Source organism: Eschscholzia californica, unplaced genomic scaffold (assembly GCF_041429995.1).
Source record: "Eschscholzia californica isolate CP2 unplaced genomic scaffold, dmEscCali1.0.p SCAF_5, whole genome shotgun sequence".
Lineage (NCBI taxonomy): Eukaryota > Viridiplantae > Streptophyta > Magnoliopsida > Ranunculales > Papaveraceae > Eschscholzia > Eschscholzia californica.
The window spans coordinates 45,567,042-45,587,979 of record NW_028238472.1 but is presented as its reverse complement, the minus strand read 5'-3'; the positions used below and the strand labels follow the sequence as shown (position 1 = coordinate 45,587,979).

At 35.8% G+C, this 20,938-nt stretch overlaps 1 protein-coding gene and 1 long non-coding RNA gene across 2 annotated transcripts; both read right to left on the bottom strand.

Moving 5' to 3' along the window:
• Nucleotides 1-13,254: 13,254 nt before the first annotated feature.
• On the bottom strand, nt 13,255-13,833 carry LOC147539701 (uncharacterized). The gene is made up of 2 exons (XR_015226353.1): nt 13,509-13,833; nt 13,255-13,401 (listed from the first exon to the last, which is right to left on the bottom strand). It is a non-coding gene; the product is annotated as an uncharacterized LOC147539701 (long non-coding RNA).
• A 5,459-nt stretch (nt 13,834-19,292) lies between these two features.
• On the bottom strand, nt 19,293-19,751 carry LOC147539700 (thionin-like protein 2). Its single transcript, XM_086643164.1, has 2 exons — nt 19,433-19,751; nt 19,293-19,348 (listed from the first exon to the last, which is right to left on the bottom strand). The coding sequence occupies exons 1-2, from the start codon at nt 19,749-19,751 to the stop codon at nt 19,293-19,295; spliced, it is 375 nt and encodes a 124-aa protein (XP_086499290.1).
• Between the last annotated feature and the right edge of the window lie 1,187 nt (nt 19,752-20,938).

The window sequence follows — 20,938 nt, the reverse complement described above, 5'->3', positions numbered from 1 at the left end:
TGAACCCGACCGGCCAATTGCCACCCTTAAAAAAGATTGAATTTATGAGTTACAAGTCCAAAAAAATGGGTCCAAATAGGGGGAAAAAATCACTCAAAAAACTTATTGTAAAAAAAAAAAAATTTCTTTTTTAACATTTTTTAAACGGTTGACAACATATATAATTATGTTGTTAACAAAACAATCTTATTTTTCTTACAATCCCCGTTTTACCCTTCTATGTTGACAACATATATAAATATGTTGTTATAAAAATTAGACAACATATATAATTGTGTTGTTACAAACTGTTGACAACATATGTAATAACGTTTTAACTTGTTATAAAATGTTGGCAGCATATATAATTGACCTGATTTGTTATAAAATGTTGATAACAACATATATAACTCATTAGTCAAAATATTATTTGTTCGTTAATGAGTTCGTCAAATAGAAAAGATAATATGTATAACATTTTAATTTTTGCAAAAAACAAGCTAAAGAATGCATTGGTCTAAATATTTATGTCGGAAGCAAAACAAAAAAATGCGGAAACCGTTTCTTTCTTTCTTCACCAGACAAATAAAAAATTCTTTAGCCAAAATTTTAATGGCAGTCTATCTATGTTTGTCAAATGCAAAAGACAAAATGCAAAACATTTTTGCAAACCAATTATTGAGCAAAAAAAATTTTGTTCAGAAATGTACAAACTTTTTTGAGAGAAAACTAAAGATTTGTTCAGAAATTTTCAAAAATGTTTTTCACTTTGATTCGGGATAAAGTCGTACTTTTATAAAATGTTTTTTTTTCAAATATTATGATTGAGTCTGAAGTTTTTTAAATTATATCCCAAAAATATATCAGACTTGTATGTTGCCCTTAAGTCTTCAAATGAGATTTTAACCACTGGTGCGTGAAATGCCCCAAAAAGTAACAAATGATGTTTGGATAACCAAGAACCAAGTATTTCCCTGGTAATGACAAAGTATGTGATGAGCCAAGAAAGTCAAAGAGAGTGGCAAAGAAGAGTCCAAAGTATTTTAGTTACAACTGATCAGAAGTATTTCCTATTCAAAGTAGAATAAGTCAAGAAGTGGGTAGTTATTTTCAAGTAGTAGACTTTTATTGTATCCTAACAACTTGGGATATGACCTAAGAAGTAGGGAGTAGCATGTAGTTACTAGTTGTTTTCTTTCGATTTAAACTTATGTACTGTCTACGTAGAAGGGATTCTGAAATTGAAATCAAATAGTGGTTGATTCTAGTTCTAAGTAGAATACTGTTTCTTTTATCAATCTTTATTTTCTCTGTTCTGATTGGGACCTAACATTGGTATCAGAGCTTTATTCAGTGACAACTAACAAGGAAAGAATTGAAAGTTTGGAGGCTGGATTTGGAGGACTCCAAGACAATTTTAGCCGAATGGAACTTGGTATTGCTGACAAGCTAAACCAAATGGAATCTACTATTAGTATACTTTCAGAAAATTTGTTATCTCATAAAGAGATGTCCAACAACAACAACAGTAACCGAAATGCTCGTACTCACTATAATAAAGAAGACACACGAGACAACTTCGAAGGAGGGCGATCAACGTACTCATCGAAAACAGCTAAGTTGGAGTTTCCACGATTCTCTGGAGATGACCCAACAGAATGGTTTTCGAAAGTGGAACAATTTTTTGAATATCAAGGTGAAGGAGTTGAAGGAGATGTCCTTCGACCAAGGTGACAATGCGAACAATTTGTCGGATAGGATAATTGATGTGGAAGATCATCAAGTCCGATTGATTTAGGGATCGTAGAGTTGTAGCTAGAGACCAACTACGATCGTCGAATTACGAAGTAATTCGCGGCTAACTTCGATCGGATCCTACAATGGGTTACACATAAGAGTGACAAATTGATCTAGGATATGACTAGTGGGAGTGAGATATAATCATGGGAGTGTCCCATAAACATATCTCATAGGCCTAAAAAGGAATTAGGCAAAGATAGTACAAAAAGGCCAAAAACAGGGTTTTTGGGCCTTAGCCGATTCGGGCACTTTTAGGGCTCGGATTGGGCTGATTTTTGGAGGGACGTTTCCTTATGTTATGAACATTAAATATGCCAATTTTGGCTGGGTTTGTACGTCATCTCCTTAGGGAATTGAGAAAATACCAATAGTTGCTATTTTCGACTATTTCCCTAAATCTTATTCTAAAGGGTGTTTTAAGAAACCTAAAAGGAGGTGGATTCTTATTAGGGTTCTATATAAACACTCTTAGGGCAGAGAATAAGGTGTGGAATTTCTCTCTAAGCTTTCTTACTCTACCACATCAAGTAGAGAGGAGAAAGTGAGCTAATTCCCATTAACTATCTATCTAGTCAAAGAAGAAGGTGTTCTTCTTTCCAACCACCATTGGTGTGCTAGCTATACAACAAGGTGGGAGATCAAATTTATTGCTCGTGTCCCAAGTAGAGGAGCTACACTTGAAGCTCTTGGTCTTCTTCAATCAATTCAACTAGTTCGAGGGAAAAGCGATTAAGGTAATCTACTATCTCCATTAGTTTAATTACTAGTTTTGCATGTGATCCTGGGAATACTAGTGTAGACATTAGATGTCTTATTTCCGCTATAAACACTAGTATAAGGGTTTAAATCCCTACACAAGGCACTAATGAAACACAAAAGGTGGGATTAACCTCCTTTCACCTTGACGGTGAGGCTAAGCAATGGTGGCAATGGTTAAGAAAGGCTTTTGAAGAAGAAGGTAAGCAAGTAACCTGGGCTAATTTCCAGGAAGAGCTATGGGCGAGGTTTGGTCCTACTGAATGTGAAAACTTTGATAAAGCCCTCTCAAGAGTTAGACAATGCGGCTCTTTACGGGACTATCAAAAAGAATTTGAACGATTGGGTAATCGGGTTCAAGGATGGACGCCAAAGGCTCATGTAGTGACTTTCATGGGAGGCTGAAAGCCTGAGATAGCTGATGGCATTAGGATGTTCAGACCTAATTCTTTAAAAGAAGCAATTAGCCTTGACCGAATGCGAGATGAACAGCTTACACAAAATCGGAAAATTATGCGCAACCCTAATGTGGCTGAGTTCAACTCCTCTACAAAATCCAAAAGCACCAACAATGATGAAGCGACTCACATGGGATGAGATGCAAAAGAGAAGGGCACAAGGGCGGTGCTTTAATTGTGATGAAAAATTTACACCTGGTCATAAATGTTCTGGGCCACATCTTTTATTATTAGAAGGTAACCTTGATGATTCGGTGGAAGGACAAATTGAAGAAATTCAACCTGAAATATCCCTACATGCAATCTCAGGTTGTACATCTTACAAGACCATGCGGGTGATGGCGAAAATCAAACAGCGTGAAATGGTTGTCTTGATCGATAGTGGATCTACTCACAACTTCATTAGTGCCAAGTTAGCCAATTTGTTGCAATTACCATTCATCCCTACGAAAAATGTTGATGTTAAATTGGCTAATGGGGGACGACTAAAGTGTCAAGGGAGGTTTGAAAATGTCCACATCCTGCTACAAGGTATTCCTTCCAACCTTACTCTTTATGCCTTGCCATTAGTTGGATTGGATATGGTGTTAGGTATACATTGGTTGGAGCGATTGGGGACAGTGGCGTGTAACTGGAAGAAGTTGACCATGGAATTCCAGTGGAACAATCAGAGCATATATTGCAAGGCATTGATTCAAAAGAAATACAACCAGCAAAATGCAAACCATTTCTAAGAAGTTTCGACAAGGTAACTCGATGTCTGCCATTTGTATACAGAAAAATGTTGATTAAGCACCGTTAGAAGTTCATTCGGAAATGAAAGAACTACTACAAAAGTTTGAGGATTTGTTTCGAGAACCGACACAACTCCCTCCCACAAGAGAGGTTAAACATCACATTAACTTAAAGGAGGGGACTGAGCCCGTATGTACGACCATACAGGTATGCCTACTTTCAAAAGGCTGAAATAGAAAAGCAGGTTCAAGACATGCTTAAATTGGGTTTCGTTCGGTCCAACACTAGTCCTTATTCATCTCCTGTCTTATTGGTGAAAAAGAAAGACGGTTCATGGCGTTTTTGCACAGACTATAGAGTTCTCAATGCTGTAACAATCAGAGATCGATTCCCGATTCCTACCATCGACGACATGTTAGATGACCTCCATGGAGCAACCTACTTCACCAAACTTGATTTACGGGCAGGATATCATCAGGTTAGAGTCCATCACACTGACATTCATAAAACAACCTTTCGCACTCGTAATGGCCATTATGAATATTTAGTAATGCCTTTTGGTCTTTCTAATGCTCCGTCTACCTTTCAAGCGATTATGAACTCCATATTTCGGCCTTATCTTCGAAAGTTTATACTAGTTTTCTTTGACGATATCTTAATTTATAGTCCTAATTGGACCATTCATCCTGAACATGTTAAGAAGGCTTTCGAAATATTAAGGCATCATAAATTTTATGTCAAAGTCAGCAAATGTGCTTTTGGACAACAAGAACTTGAATACTTGGGTCATATAATAACTCCAAATGGAGTTAAAGTGGATCAATCGAAAATTCAGACCATGTTATCATGGCCTCGACCTACTAATATATCTGGACTGCGTGGATTTTTAGGCCTGACAGGTTATTACCGGAAATTTGTTCGCAATTACGGCATCATAGCACGCCCTCTTACAAATCTTTTGAAGAAGGGGCAGTTTGGATGGTCAGGGGAGGCTGAAAAAGCATTCTTGGAACTCAAAAATGCTATGACCAGTACCTCTACTTTAGCCATGCCAAATTTAAACGAACCTTTCACCATCGAATCATATGCTTCTGGTGAAGGCATTTGAGCTGTTTTATCTCAACAAGGGCGACCTATCGCCTTCATGAGCCGAGCCTTGGGAATCACAAAACGATCTTGGTCCATATATGCCAAAGAAATGCTTGCAATTATCAAAGCCATCCAAACATGGAGACCATATTTGCTGGGTCGCAAATTCTACATTCAAACTGACCAGCGCAGCCTCAAGTTCTTGTTGGAACAACGAATAATAACACCATAGCAACAAGGTTGGTTGTCTAAATTGCTCGGCTATGATCATGAAATCACATACAAACCAGGTTGTGAAAATAATGTTGCTGATGCACTATCGCGATTGCCAGGTAGTCCGATCCTCGATTCTTTATTTGTCTCTCGACCTCAGATTTGGGAGGAAATTAAAGCGGAAACTCATGATAATCCTTATATGAAGAAAATCAGTAAAATGGCTACTGAAAACCCAGGAGACCTTTATTCATGGCGTAATGGATTAGTTTTTTTTTACAAAAATCGAGTGGTGGTACCCTTAATTCTAGCATTATACAACAACTCTTGCGGGAATACCACGACTCACAAATTGGTGGCCATCCAGGCGTACTTCAAACGTATAAGAGACTTGCTCAACAATTCTTTTGGCCTTCCATGCATGAAGAAGTGAAGAACTACGTTGCTTCATGCGACGTATGTCAGAGATCTAAGGCTGAAACATTGTCACCAGCTGGACTGTGACAACCTTTGACAATCCCTTGTCAAGTTTGGGATGACATAACTATGGATTTCATAGAAGGTCTTCCCCCCTTCACAAGGCAAAAATACAATTCTTGTGGTTGTTGATCAATTAAGCAAATCAACTCATTTCTTGCCACTATCTCATCCATACACTGCGAAAATAGTAGCTGAGAAATTTATCGAAGGAGTGGTCAAGCTTCACGGTCTGCCTCATTCTATAATCAGTGCCCAAGATCCGGTATTTATTTGTCATTTTTGGCGGGTTCTTTAAATTTTCAGGCACTCAACTGAAAATGAGCTATGCCTATCATTCGCAGACTGACGGACAATCAGAAGTGGTTAACCATTGTATTGAGCAATATCTTCGTTGTTTGGTGTCCCAACAACCTCGGAAATGGCATTCTTTCTTGGCTTGGGCAGAGTTTTGGTACAATACAACGTTTCATGCTTCAACGGGAATGACTCCTTTCGAAGCTCTTTATGGAAGACCATCGCCAGCCATTCCTTACTACAATAAAGGATTCAGTCCTGTACATGAAGTTGATCAGAGTTTGACTGCTCGTGATGCCTTGCTTCGACAACTCAAGGATCATTTAAACACAACAAATAATCGAATGAAGCAACAGGCTGATTGCAAGAGGAGAGACATAGATTACCAAGTGAGTGATTGGGTGTTCTTAAAACTCCATCCTTATCGACAACAATCAGTGTTCAGAAGAGCCTATCAAAAACTTACAAGTCGTTTTTATGGGCCATATCAGATTACAGAAAAGATTGGAGCGGTGGCTTGTAAACTTAGACCACCAGAAGGGTCTCGAATTCATCCAGTTTTTCATGTCTCACTTTTTGAAAATTTCTGAACAAAACACAGTTTGCTCTCAACAATTTTGTATTTGCTCTCAACAATTTTGTAAATATATGAACAAATTTGTTTTTGTTCACACATAATTAAGGACATAATTATATATATTTTGTCACAGTTCCAAAAGTGTTGCCAACAGTTTTAAAAGTGTTGCCAACAATTTCAAAATTGGATTTTTTTTTTTACATTATTATTCCCGAGTGGGTTTTTTTTTCGTATTTGGACCCAAATTTTTGACTTTTCTTACGTAGCTTCTTAAACTGTCTGTACGTGAAAGTAAAGATAATATGAGCTCAATCTCTTTTAAAAAAAGTAAATAAATAAATAAAGAAGCTCCGTTCAACTATGAAAGGGACAATGATAATGAAATAAAGCTTATTTCATTAACATTCGTTTTCAAGTAGTGTGGATAAAAGTAAGGATATTCATAAATTAGATTAAGAACATCTAAAGCTAATTGGAACACTTTCCAGAGCAAGAATTCACACAATTTTCCACTTCATATGCATCTGCAAGTCCAAATTTTAACAATCCGTGTTAGTAAATACATTAAATCTTGGATAGAAAGATAGATATATATATATATATATATAGAGAGAGAGAGAGAGAGAGTACCTGATACTTGAAGAGTGTTTATATTGGTGCAAGTAGAATAAACACAACCTGTTTGACAGAAGTGATGGAGATCATCACTATCAGGTACAACAGCACATTCTTGGAAGCAATGTAGGGAACATGAAGAATCTGGATTGTTCTTAACACATTCAGAATAACATGCTGCATAACATGAGGGGTATTCCGGATTTTTGCTTATATGTGCTGAAGTTTCTTGTACAATCACTCCCAACACTACCACACTAATCATAAGCATCACAAAGATTCTCTTACCCTCCATGGATAACTTATCTTTTGTGAAAGAAAATACCACTTTTTTTCTTTTATAGTTTTAAAGAACTCCTAGAAGCTAGAGCAGATGGTGAAGAAAAGCAACATAAGGATCTCATTTATAGGTCTCAAGCCATTTTTTCTATGGTGCTAATATGTCAAACTCATAATAACAAAATCAAGAGGATTTTGATTAGAATTTTTCATAATCTTTACATATCATAAATTTCTATGAATTAATTTCACTCACCTTTTCTACTGATCTGATACCTCTCTGGAAAAAAAAAAATTCGGACTTATATGCTGCCCTTAAGTCTTAAAATGAGATTTTGACCACTGGTACATGAAATGCGACCAAAGTACCCATGGTGTTTGGATAACCAAGAACCAAGTATTTATTTGGTAATGACAAAGTATATATGTTTCATAGGCAACGAAAACAACTTAGTTGCCAACGTAGATTTGGACTGCCAAGTTGAAATTGATCAAAGAACTTGTTTTATTCTTTGATGGTTTACGAAAGAAATATAAGACTCTATTTATAGAGTTACAATATTACTAGTTTCTAATTTTATTTGTTCCTAATATCTTACTAGTTTCTAATAGTTTATGCTAATATATTTACTAGTTCCTAATATCTTATTAGTTTCTAATATTTGATATTTCCTAATATCCCAATATAAAAAGATATTTCAACACTCCCCCTCAAGTTGGTGCATAGATATCGCACATGCCCAACTTGTCTACCAATTTCGAAAATATTCGACTTGAAACTGCTTTGGTAAGAACATCAGCCAATTGATCTTCGGATCAGATCTTTGGTAACTCTACAATGTTGTCTTCCAACTTTTCTTTAATAAAACATCGATCCACCTCAGCATGCTTTGTGTGGTCGTGCTGGATTGGATTGTGAGCAATATCACATGCTGCTTTATTGTCACAACATAATATAATTGAATTGGTCTTTCAGAAGGATATCCTAAATCATTCAAGAGGAGTCTTAACCATAATGCTTCACATATGCCATCAGCCATACCTCTAAATTCAGACTCTGCACTCGAACGTGCCACAACGTTATGTTTTTTACTTCTCCACGTAACAAGATTTCCACCAACAAAGGTAAAATATCTAGTAGTTGATCGATTACCGTTTACTTCCCCGGTCCAATCTGCATCAGTATATACATCGATAGTTTAACAACTCGAATTTTTAGTAAACAAAATACCTTTTTCAGGAGCCACCTTCAAATATCTCAAAATGCGTAAAACGGCATTCATATATTTTTCACTGGGATTGTGCAAAATTGGCTAACAATATTTAACTCATATGCAAGATCTGGCCTCGTGTGCACCAAGTACATCAACCTTCCAACAGGTCGTTGATATCTTCCTTTATCAACCGGTATCTGATTAGACTCCACGAACAACTTTAATCCTTCTTCGACAGGTGTATCAATCGGCTCACACGCTGACATAACCATCTCATGTAACAAATCTAAAGTATACTTTCTTTGGGATATGTAAATTCCATTACTAGATCGACATACTTCAATTCTAAGAAAGTATTTCAACGGACCAAGGTCTTTCATCTCAAACTCTTTAGATAAGTAATTCTGTAAAGCCTTCCTTTCTTCAGGATCATCCCCAGTAACCACCATGTCATCAACATATACAATAAGTGGTGTGAGTTTTTCTTTCTGCCTTTTTATAAATAAGGTATGGTCAGAATTGCTTTGGCGATATCTAAATTCCTTCATAGCCTTTGTAAACCTTCCAAACCACGCTCTTGATGATTGTTTTAATCCATAAAATGACTTTTTCAATCTACATACCTTTTGGTTATGCATCTCTGGTATCTTGCATCCTGGTGGAAGGTCCATATAAACTTCTTTTAATAGTTCCCCATGCAAAAAGATATTTTTACATTAAATTGTTGTACTGACCAATCTAAATTTGATGCTAACGATAACAAGACACGAACAGTGTTGATTTTTGCAACTGGAGCAAATGTCTCCGTGTAATCGACTCCATAAGTTTGAGTGTAGCCTTTTAACACTAGTCTCGCTTTGTAACGTTCAATTGTACCGTCTGCTTTATACTTCACTGAATAAATCCACCGACATCCCACTGGATTTTTATCAACTGGACGATAAACTGGCTCCAAGTGTCATTCTTTTGTAAGGATTTCATTTCCTCATTCATAGCTGCTTTTCATTTTGAATCAGATAAGGATTCCTGCACATTGTTAGGAATATATACAGTAGATAATTGATTTACAAATGACTTATTTGATTCTGACAACCGATTATCTGACACATAGTGGCTCATAGGATATTTGACTCTACTAGACAACTCAGGTTCATATGTCGGTTTAGGAATACCTCTGTTTTGACGCAACGGTAATATTTTTCTAGGTGGTTCAGAAGGTGTATTACTAACCCTTGGTTCAACGACTTCAATTGAAGATAAATCCACAATTTGTTCAACGATTTTGTTAACACTTTCTTCCATTACCGATTCAGGTGATGGTAATTCTGGAATTTCAATTTCAACTCTAATTATTTCTTCAGGAATCAAATTCACTTCAATATTAGATCCAATGTTGTTATCTTCTACATGATTATCTCTTTCATAATCAAGAGCCAGAACTTCCTGCTTAGTTTTCTCCCCCTGAAGTTCAGACTCAGGTGAAAATTACTTAAAATCTTCATGAAAGATAACATCCAATGTGACAAACATTCGTATAGTTGGAGGATGATAACATTTGTACCCTTTCTGATTTGCAACGTACCCTACAAATACACATCTTAATGCCCTTGGAGTTAATTTTGCACGTTAGTGCTCATGAAGATGAACAAATTCTACACACCCAAAGACACGGGGAGGTAAATGTGATACTGCCGGAGAGGATGTAACATCTGATAGAGCTTGAAAATGAGTTTTAAACTCAATAGTACTAGAAGGTACTCTATTAATTAAATTGGTTGCAGCAAGAAGTGTTTCTCCCTAATAAGATAATGACATATGTGCTTCGATCAACATAGCCCTTATAACTTCTAACAAGTGACAATTTTTTCTTTCAGCGACCCCATTTTGTTGAGTGGTATTTGGACAAGTAGTTTGATGAACAATACCATGTGAATCCAAATAAGTTTGAAGTTCATGATCCATATACTCTCCTCTATTGTCACTACGAAGTATTTGTACATTTGCGTTGTACTGAGTATTAAACAGTTTATGAACCTTCTGAAACAATAACTTTACCTCACTTTAAGATTTCATCAAACACACCCAAGTCATCCTAGTACAATCATCATCCTAGTACAATCCGAATAGTTCTTAATACAGTCAGAATAACAAGCCGCATAACAAACAGAGTACTTCAGATTTTTGTTTTTTTCTAACTTAAATGTTGAAGTTTCTTGTACAATCACTCCCGACACTAACACACAAATTATAAGCATCACAAAGATTCTCTTACTTTCCATGGATAACTTATCTTTTGTCAAGGATAAGACTACTATTTCTCTTTTATAATTTAAAGAACTCCTAGACGCTTGAACAGATGGTGAAAAAGGCAACATAAGGATCTCATTTATAGGTCACAAGCCATTTTTGTGAATTCGGTGGGCTCGTACCGAATTGTGAGTTCGATGGAGTCATACCGAATTCACGAGAGGGGCCTTTTTAACAAGAATGAGGGGGCCTATAAAACTTCCCACAGTAAATTCCATCTCTTTGTCATTATTTCATTTGGTATGATGCTCACATTAAATAATAGAATCTCAAAGCATCTTGGGTTCAACATTCACTCTTAACTCCTCCACAAGTTCTAGAGAGAGAGAGAGTTCGTGATCTTCAAGTCTTTCTGACGAAGGGAGGGATCCCTACGCCAGTTGTTGCTCTTTGTTTGTATACTATTATCTTTAAGATCCAATATTATCATGCTGGAGTAAAACAGAGAGACGGAGACGAGGACGGTGGTATGGATAACGGTTCCCTCGACGTTGATCGATCATCTCTTTCTTTTGGACAAGAGAAACCAATCCTCCATGTGGCTGACTATAGATAAAAAAAAATCAGCAAGGAGTGCGAGAGAGACGGTTGTGGTGCGATCCGGCGTGCTTTTGTCGGCCTTCATCACTTTCATTGTTGGCGTGTTCGTCATCAGTGAGAGAAGGAGAAATTTGTGCCAGGACTTGATGGTCTGAGACTCATAGAGATCTTTGAATGATTATGGTCATGGTTGTGCGGTTTTTGAAGAGGAACTTGCCTCAGAGTATCAACTCTTTGATCACCAACTTAAGGGATCTGACGTCACAATAGACGCAGAGTATCAACTTCTTGATCACCATGGTCCTGTGGTGTTCTTGATACAAGTGTCATGCGTCTCTACTTGTTCATTATTCTTCATTAAGTATAATAACGTTCACGACCTTTAGGGTCTCTTTCGTGATCTTTAGGATCTTTAATTTGTGATTTTTAGGGTCGTTTTATTTTATTTTAGCAATATTGTACTCATTTTCCTTCATGTTGTCTTTACTTTTGTAAATTTCATGTTGTTATTTACTTTAGTAAATCCATGTTGTACTCAAAGGAATCAAAACTCTCAAAATCATATAATGTATTGGATTGTATTCCTTCGTATGAATGAAATTATGGTTTAATAAAAAGAAACACTAATTGCCCCCATAAGATTGTCCTTTCGCTCTCTAATTGTCCGAACTTGATTTTCTTTTTTTTTATACTTGATTTTCTTTTTTTTAAATATTTAAATCAATATTTACACGCATTCATAAATCTTTAAAATATGTAACTAAATAAAGTAATTTTAGAGATTTACATTTAGATGCTATATTGAAACTTCACAGATAACACTTAGAGATATTTTGAGTCTTTGAAATATGTAACTAAATAAAGTAACTTAGAGATTTGCATTTTTTTTTTTTTTTTTTTTGTTGAAAATAGAGATTTGCATTTAGAGATCCTATATTGAAACTTAACACATAACACTTAGAGATATTTTGAGCTTTGCTGTGAAGATGCTCCTAGATATTAATAAGAATTCCAAATATAAAAACTTTGGGCATGTGGGAGTTTGATATTCCCACAGGGCTTGGAGAGAGCCTAAAGTCTACTTCCTTTAGGGTACATGCAGTGCTAAAACACTTTGCTCCAGCGGGGGAGCCAATTTTGGTCTTTTTTAGAAAAATTTGAAGATCTTGATTTTTTTATAAATTAGAGAAAAAAGAGAAGACAAAAAAATATTAGGAACATTTTGGTCTTTTTAGAAATGAAAACCCTTTTATGTTCAATCTTTCTGGATCGACCTCGGGTTTACCGAGTTATTATTTCACTCAGCTACACTTGGGTAAACAGCTTTGTGGTGCTACCAATATGCTTAAGCTTAGTCAGTGTTCAGATCTCTCAGTGGGTCGTGGAGCCTTGATGAAAAAAGCACGTACATTTTGTGTTTAGACCTTGGTATCTAAAACGGGACAATATCAATAACAGTTAAGCCTTGAGGCACAAATGGTATCAGAGCCAAATATTGTCCTTCGTTAAGGGTGGGAGATGTGATAATCCCACATCGCTCCGGAACCTGGGGAATAGTTATTCACTTAAGCTTAATAAGTGTTGAGACTTTTTAAATAATATTGCTATAGTGATTTATGATTTTGTTCCTACCTCATAATGGATGAAGGTCATATTGTATTATACAACCATATTATCTTGGTTTATGTGCCTATTGAATCCTTTGGTGCATCATGCCATCTGCCGTAATGAGGCAATCATCTTCGGGTTTTTGTTAAATAAATAATATAAATAAGAGTCCAGCATTTATCTTAAACGGTCTATACGTGAAACTAAAGATAATATAAGCTCAGTGTCTCTCAACAAAAAAATAAATTAATAAAAGTTCAATCCAACTATATGAAAGGAACAATAAAGTTATACTATTTAGGGAACAGAATAGAGCAAATCAATTATTTTATTTATTTAATCGACATTCCTTCTTAGGTAAAAGTAAAGTTATTCATAAATTAGATTCAGAACAACTAAAGCTAATTAGAACACTTTCCAGAGCAAGAATTCACACAATTTTGCACTTCATATGCATCTGCAAGTCCAAATTTTAACAATCTGTGTTAGTAAATACATTAAATCTAGGATAGAGAGATAGATATATATATATATACTATATAGAGAGAGAGAGAGAGAGAGTACCTGACTTTTGAAGAGTGTTTATATTGGTGCAAGTAGAATAAACACAACCTGTTTGACATAAGTGATGGAGATCATCACTATCAGGTACAACAGCACATTGTTGGAAGCAATGTAAGGAACATGAAGAATCTGAATGGTGCTTAATACAGTCAGAATAACACTCTGAATAACATACACCGTATTTCGGATTTTTGCTTATATGTGCTGAAGTTTCTTGTACAATCACTTCCAACACTAACACACAAATTATAAGCATCACAAAGATTCTCTTACTCTCCATGGGTAACTTATCTTTGAAAGATTTAGGTTTTGGTTGAGGAAAACCATATACCTTCATATTTATTTATACTAGAAGAGAATTATAATAAATGGAAATAAATAACGTAAATCTAGAAATAATCTTAATGCTACTGCATCCATATCTTAGAGATATATATGAGAATATTTCTTTTTAATTTCTTGAATAGGAATATTTGACTTGAATATCCCTTATTAATCTTTTGTTAAAGAAAAGACCACTTTTTATCTTTTATAATTTTAAAGAACTCCTACACGCTGGAGTAGATGGTGAAGAAAAGCAACATAAGAATCTCATTTATAGGTCACAAGCCATTTAATCTGTGATGCTAATATGTCAAAACCATAATAACAAAATCAAAAGGATTTTGATGAGAGAGTTTCATAATCCTTACGTATTATAAATTTCTATGCATTTAGGGACTTCTTCCTGAGAAATTTGTCTGGGCCTATAGTCTTACTTTGAGTTTGACTAAAAAGCATATTTGACATCTTGATGACTACACTCTTATTAATTGTTTTCTGAAAAATCTCAATGATACAAAATCAAAGTACAGATTGCGCTACTAATATTTTGTGCAAGACTATAGTCATAACCTAGGTGATTTTCCTCTTTAAGTGCTTTAGTTATTGTAAGATGAATAAGTTGGAAGTATTTTAATCAAAAGCCCAAAAATGGAATTTAATCTCAAATAAGACCTACTCCAAGAAAATACCAAAATTCCAAAATTTTCAAAATAAACTGAAATTGAGCCAAAATATGGATCCCTATGGATCCCATCCGGAGGCACACATTATTTTTCTCTATACCAATTCTGCCCTAGTCACCTATTTATCCAACTTCCCTCTCATTAAAAAAAAGGTCGCGGCTTTGGGGAATAAAGAAAAATCTTCGGACATAAAGACTTAATCAATTGATATTGAGTTAGGGGGCATATTTTTTTTAGTCCTGAAATTCACATGATTCAACTTTGCCTCCTAATCTTCATCTCTTCTCTTATCTCCTCTATTCTCTCTCTATCTCTATCTCTTCTACCCGATCTCTCTCACTCTTTCTCCCTTTCTCTCATGATTTTCTCTTTCTCACCCTCTGTCTCTCACTGTTACTTCGCCCCTCTCTCACGTTTCTCTCAATATCTCTCACTATTATTCTTTCTTTCTCACCTGTCTCTCACTGTTACTTCGCCCCTCTCTCACTGTTATTCTTTCTCTCCGCTGTACCAAAGAGGTAGGGCTTCATTCACTTTAGTAGTCGAAGTTAGAGAGAAAAAATGTCCTTTTCTTACTGATCTAGTGATCTTCAATCGTGTAGAAAAGAAAAGACGTCCCTCTCGGATATATTTGTAGCCAAAGATGGAGGGGGGCAACTAACAGATTGACAACTCTCTCTCCTTTCTTTCTTTCTCTCTCTAAAGGTTAAAAGTATCAATAACGGCCGGCACTTTTAAAAAATCTTTCATCTTTAAACAAGAGATAGTATTACTTACTTACTTAGAGAAATATAACTGAAGAGATGCTCCTAATCACTGTAGAGAGAGAAAGAGGGAGTTATTCAATGAGGTCTACTAGTAATGAACAGTTCTTCTTTATCTTTCACTTTATACATATATGTTTTTTTGTTTATTCCCGAGCACTCCTATTAAACAGAAACTTCATAATGATTACTAGAGAGAGATATTGAGCATTTGCACTACAAAGAGAAGGAGATACTCAACAAGAAAGAGGGAAAGCTAAGAGAGAGGATGAGCAGGACTGCAGGAAAGAGAAGAAGAGAGGAGAGAGGGAAGGAGATGAAGATTAGGCGGCAGAGTTCAAGTAAGTGAATTTTTGGACTGAAAAATAAATATGCCCCCTATGTCAATATCAATTGACTAAGTCTTTATGCACCGGAGATTTTTCTTTATTCCCCAAAGCCGCGGCCTTAAAAAAACAAACAAACAGTACACTCATACTTCTTTCTCAACTTTCATATTCTCTCATATTGCTAAGAATATATCTAAAATCTCAATGGAGCTTTTCCTTGGTCTTACGTTTTCATCTTCATCTTCTTGATGTTTCATCTTCTTGATGTTTCATCTTCTTGACATTACATCTTCATCTTCTTTAATGTTTTATATTCCCAAATGTATTCATTTCTGATCTTCATCTTCATACACTCTTAAGTTTGAGCTTTGCATAGTGTTTTAGACAAAGAAATTTTTAAATTTTATATCTACTTATTTAAAACTTCATTAATGAGGTTCTTCTTGGTGTTTTTAGTAAAAAAAAAAATTAGGTTTCTCTCTCTAGGGATCATGTTTTTAGTAGATGTTGATTTTTAGCTGACAAATTGATTGGTGTGTTAAGCATTTTAAATTTGTTGTCAGTACGATGTTGATACAGCTAGCAAACTCAAAAATGTTTTATTTATATTTATAGGTGTTACCACTAAAACACCTAGATTTTATGTCTTACAGAATTTGATTGGTGTGGTCAGCATTTTAATTTTGTGGTAGGAACGATGTTGCCACAGCCAACAAACTCGAAAGTGTTGATGTCAAAAATGTTAATCAAGTTATCAGTCTGGACTTATGAGACTTGATGTTAGATCACGTTTGAATTGATGATTTTACCTCTTGATTTCCGCTTATGTTCCTCAGAACCGAGGGGGGGAATCTGCAAAGAGTTAAAAAATCTCTTCGACACTCGAAACAGTCAGATTTTCCTTTGCAGTTGAAGTATTGAGTATTGATTGCTCCTTGTAGAACGTACCTTGTTGAAGGTAATGTGATTCCATTTTCGGTTGCTTTGGACTGACCGTTGATACACGATGTGGATGAAGCGGTAGTTAGTAGATTTAGGATTTCCTTTTTAACTTATCTTGTATCTCGCATATTTAGAAGTTCCTATTTCCAAGGATCCTTCGTAGATATCTTGCCGAGCTAATAGATTTTCCAGGAGATGTTTCCTCCTATGAGATTCTTGAAGCCCAAGTTACTTAAATACTTAAGATATTCGTCGACTGAGATCTTTGGGAAGATTCGAGATTAAGTCGGTAAGCGTGTGGCTCCATTCTCTTTCACATGTTCAGGGCTTAAGGCATCGATCTTGCTTATGCGGACCCCTTACTCTTCTCGCGAATCCCATGGCAGACTTGGTTGTATTTGAGGTAGGACTGGACTGGAGCTCTTCAGATGATCTTGACAACCTTCCGATTCTGAGCTTAGGTGGCAGACCTCTTCGGAATCAGCGCCTTGAGACAGTTGACACGTTGGGCTTTTGGGTTTTCTTGACTTATTGACAACAGTCAACGGGTGACCATTTTATGTATCATCAGAAAATACTTTATTTATTTCATTTTTATTGACATTTCTGGTTTGTTTAAACATAACACTCATACATTTTTATCTTACTTCCGTGGTTCGCTCTCATCATTTTATGTTTGTAACGTTTTGCAAAAAATAAAATAGAAAACACTGTTTTCAAATCGTTCTCTTATATGTTTTCAGCACAAGGTGTTAGTTCATCAAATAAATAAATAAATAAATATATGGTTATAGAACATACTCACATGTTCATCTTAACCATTAAACACTATATTTTATATTTTTTTTTTTATTTGTTTTCGCTATTTCTCATCTGCTAGCATGATGCTTTATAAATTCTTAACATGCACCACTCTGTTTATTGCACTATCTCTCATTCACTAAGCACAACAATTGACTTCATGACATTTGTATGTAACGGAGAACAAACAAATAAATTCTTTTTTGAGAAAAATTCAGTTGCTGGAACATTCGCGTGCTTGTTGTGCACACTTTTACATATCTTATTTGCATATCATCTATGTTTTTGGCATAATCTATTTGCTCACAATACTCCTTATTTATTTATTTTTTGTTGAAATATACTCCTTATTTATTTGTTACTGATTTCTTAACCATTTGCATACTCAAATTTTATAAGTGCAATTGCCGACAGTTTCTTATAAACCGTCGAAAATGTCCTTTTTTATAAGGTTTAGGACGAATTCCTCCACAAGAACCCTATTTTACGACGGAGTTAGAAGAGCAAAAGAAGAAAACAAGGTGTTTGCGTTGAGGTATTAACGACGGTTTTTCCCCTATTAGTGATAGTTAAAACCGTCGCTAATACTCTAGCTTTTTTAGTGCTCCTTCATGATACGATACCATCTCTGTATCGGTTTTGTTTGCCACAATGTGATTGTACAACTTGAACTATCGTCTATTCTTGTGAATTCCTCGTGTTTAAATTTCATAGTCGGTGGATCTCTCCGTCGAAAGAACTCTCGTTCCCAACAAGGCATGGGCGTAATTATAACTATTCGTTTGAGTTGTGGCAGCCTAAGCACTACCAAATTGCATTGCACCAAAACTATCACAAATACAACGAAATAGGCGTAAACCGATGCAAAAACCACCACAACTAAAGCTAGTAACTTGATCAATCACTAATGGCATGTCATTTACCGTATAGAATTCCTCATTAAGAGACCTGAAAATCAGAGAAACCCAAGATGGACTTGGAAAAGTTAATGAGCCTAATATCACATATTTTTCATCTTTGAATTAGGTTGGACGAAAAGAACACCTCAAGTTCCTATTTTTAGTGTTTCTTAAGTCTTCCAAAAAATGAGTAGCAAGGGACTAGAACTTTGGCTAAAGCTTCACGTAGAGTTCTGTTTACAAATTTTGGATGATTGGAGTTATTTGAATGGTAAAATAGAGTGTTTGAGTGAAATTCGAGCTCCAAGCATGTTGTCAATAATGGAATTTGGAAAGGTACACAAAATTACCTGGAGCGGAAGGCACTGGTAGTGTTGGTTCAACTAAATTGATTTGTCTAGTAGTCCCTCATTGCTTGGGAAAAAGTACGGAGCCTGTGCTATAGGTGCGCACTTACGCTTAATGAGCGTCAAGGATATTCTTGTAAGCTGGTGGAGCTTGTGCCTCTTGGGTCTGGGTATCTAAACCGGGACAATATTTTGGAGCGTCCCTTGGATGTGCACCCTTATACCAAAAAAAATTAGGAAGTTGTGGGCTTGATGGACACCTCGGCCCACTTCAAGAGCCTATGGCTGCTATTGGGATTTATGACTTTATTCCAACCTCATAGTGTATTATCAATGTCAAATTGTAATTCACAATTTTGTGGTTTGACCGGATGCCTACAGTAGTTTGGGCGGATGCTTTTAGCCGCACCCTGAATCTTTTGATGTATCATGCCATTTAATGTAACGACACAATATTGATAAATTATAGGTAATATAAGTTCGATCCAACTACGAAAGAACATATGCAATAAAATTATATTATTCAGTGAAGATAATAGAGCTTTAACAAAAAAAAAAAAAAAGGAGAGAATAGAGCAAATCACTTATATGATTTAATAAAGTAAAACCATCCTGATTATTACATTGACCTTTGGTTCTCAGGTAGTGTGGGTAAAAGTAAAGTTATTCAGGAATCAGATTCAGAATGACTAAAGCTAATTAGAACACTTCTCAGAGCAAGAATTCACACAATTTTCCACTTCATATGCATCTGCAAGTCAAAAATTAAACAACCCATGTTAGTAAATACATAAAGTCTTGAAGAGAGAAAGAAAGAGAGAGAAAGAGAGAGTACTTGGATCATGAAGAGTGCTAATATTGGTGCAAGTAGAATAAGCACAACCCATTTGACAGTAGTGATGGAGATCATCACTATTAGGTTCAGCATGGAGATCATCACTTTTATGGTGAGAACATTCATGTATGCAACGAAAGGCACATGAAGGAACCGAATCCTCCTTAACACAGGATACAAAACATGACCCGTAACAAAAACCACGCTTAAATCCGGCTGGAGGCGGCATCGTAAACCTAAATGCTGAAGTTTCTTCTACAGACACTCCCAAAACTAACACACAAATGATAAGCATCACAGAAATTCTCTTACTCTCCATGGATAAAACTTATCCTTTTGACAACTTTTTCTCTTTGTAAGGAACTCCTAGATGTTAGACCAGTTGGTGAAGAAAAGTAAAATAAGGATCCCATTTTATAGGTTTTCAAGCCTGTTTATCTATGATGTTAATATGGCAAAATCATAATAACAAAATCAATAGGCTTTTGTGAGAAAGATTTTCATAATCTTTATAGATCATAAATTTATATACATCTAGTGAGAAATGCTTCTTTGTCTTATAGTTTTTACCTAGAGTTTAATTAAGAAGCAGATATTTGACATCTTATTAGTTGTTTTTCGAAAAAATCTAGATGATATAAAATCAAAAAACAGATTGTGATATTAATTTTTTTTTTCTTTAAGACTATAGTCAGAATCTAATTGATTGTCCCTCTTTTAGTGCATACTACACAATCCTACATGATATTCTATTCCAGTATCTATAATGACATTAAGAAAAAAAAAAATTTGATTATGTTAGAATTTATCCTCTTCCCTGTTCTACCTTGGGTTGAGTCATCCCTGACCTAGACCTAGTTATTGTAGGGTGAATAGGTTGGGCTGGGAGTGTGGTTGGTGAGGCAGCTAGGTGAGGAGATTGAGGATGTTAAGTTTGTGGGCATCCAACTCAAAACCAATTGGCAATGAGTGGAGAGGACCTAAACTTTATATTCTTGGTTGCTACATACCCATTCTTCCATGTGGGACTATTCTCACACGCCCCCTCACGTGTGACATTCTTTGAGCCTAACACGTGTATTTCTTTGGACGACGTGGAGCACGTGTGGCTTTTAAGCCTATCACGTGTGGGCCTAACTCTGATACCATGTTAAGTTTGTGGTCATCCAACTCAAAACCTATTGGCAATGAGTAGAGATGACCTAGACCTTATATTCTTGGTTGCTAGATACCCATTCTCCCATATAGGACTATTCTCACAGAAGAGATGAAGTAGCAGGAGAGGAAGATGAAGTTGTAGAGGGTATAGGAGTGAAGGCAGAAGATTTTGGGAGCCACAATGAAGGGTGTGGTGGCCAGGACATAGGTGAGACAAGGAATTTGGCTAGGTGAACTATTATCAATGATGTATAATTTAGGACTACCATAGCATTGTTGGCACTCTTCAGTACCTCACTCTCACCAAACCTTACTTCTCCTATTTCGTCAATCAAGTTTGTCAGTTCA

What these genes read in the sequence shown, in the direction of transcription:
- LOC147539700 (XM_086643164.1), bottom strand. Translation starts at nt 19,751, where the DNA reads ATGGAGAGTAAGAGAATTTCTGTGATGCTTATCATTTGTGTGTTAGTT. An exon ending in TAGCACTCTTCATGATCCAA is followed by an intron (nt 19,349 to 19,432) that starts GTACTCTCTCTT and finishes TTTGACTTGCAG; the next exon opens with ATGCATATGAAGTGGAAAAT.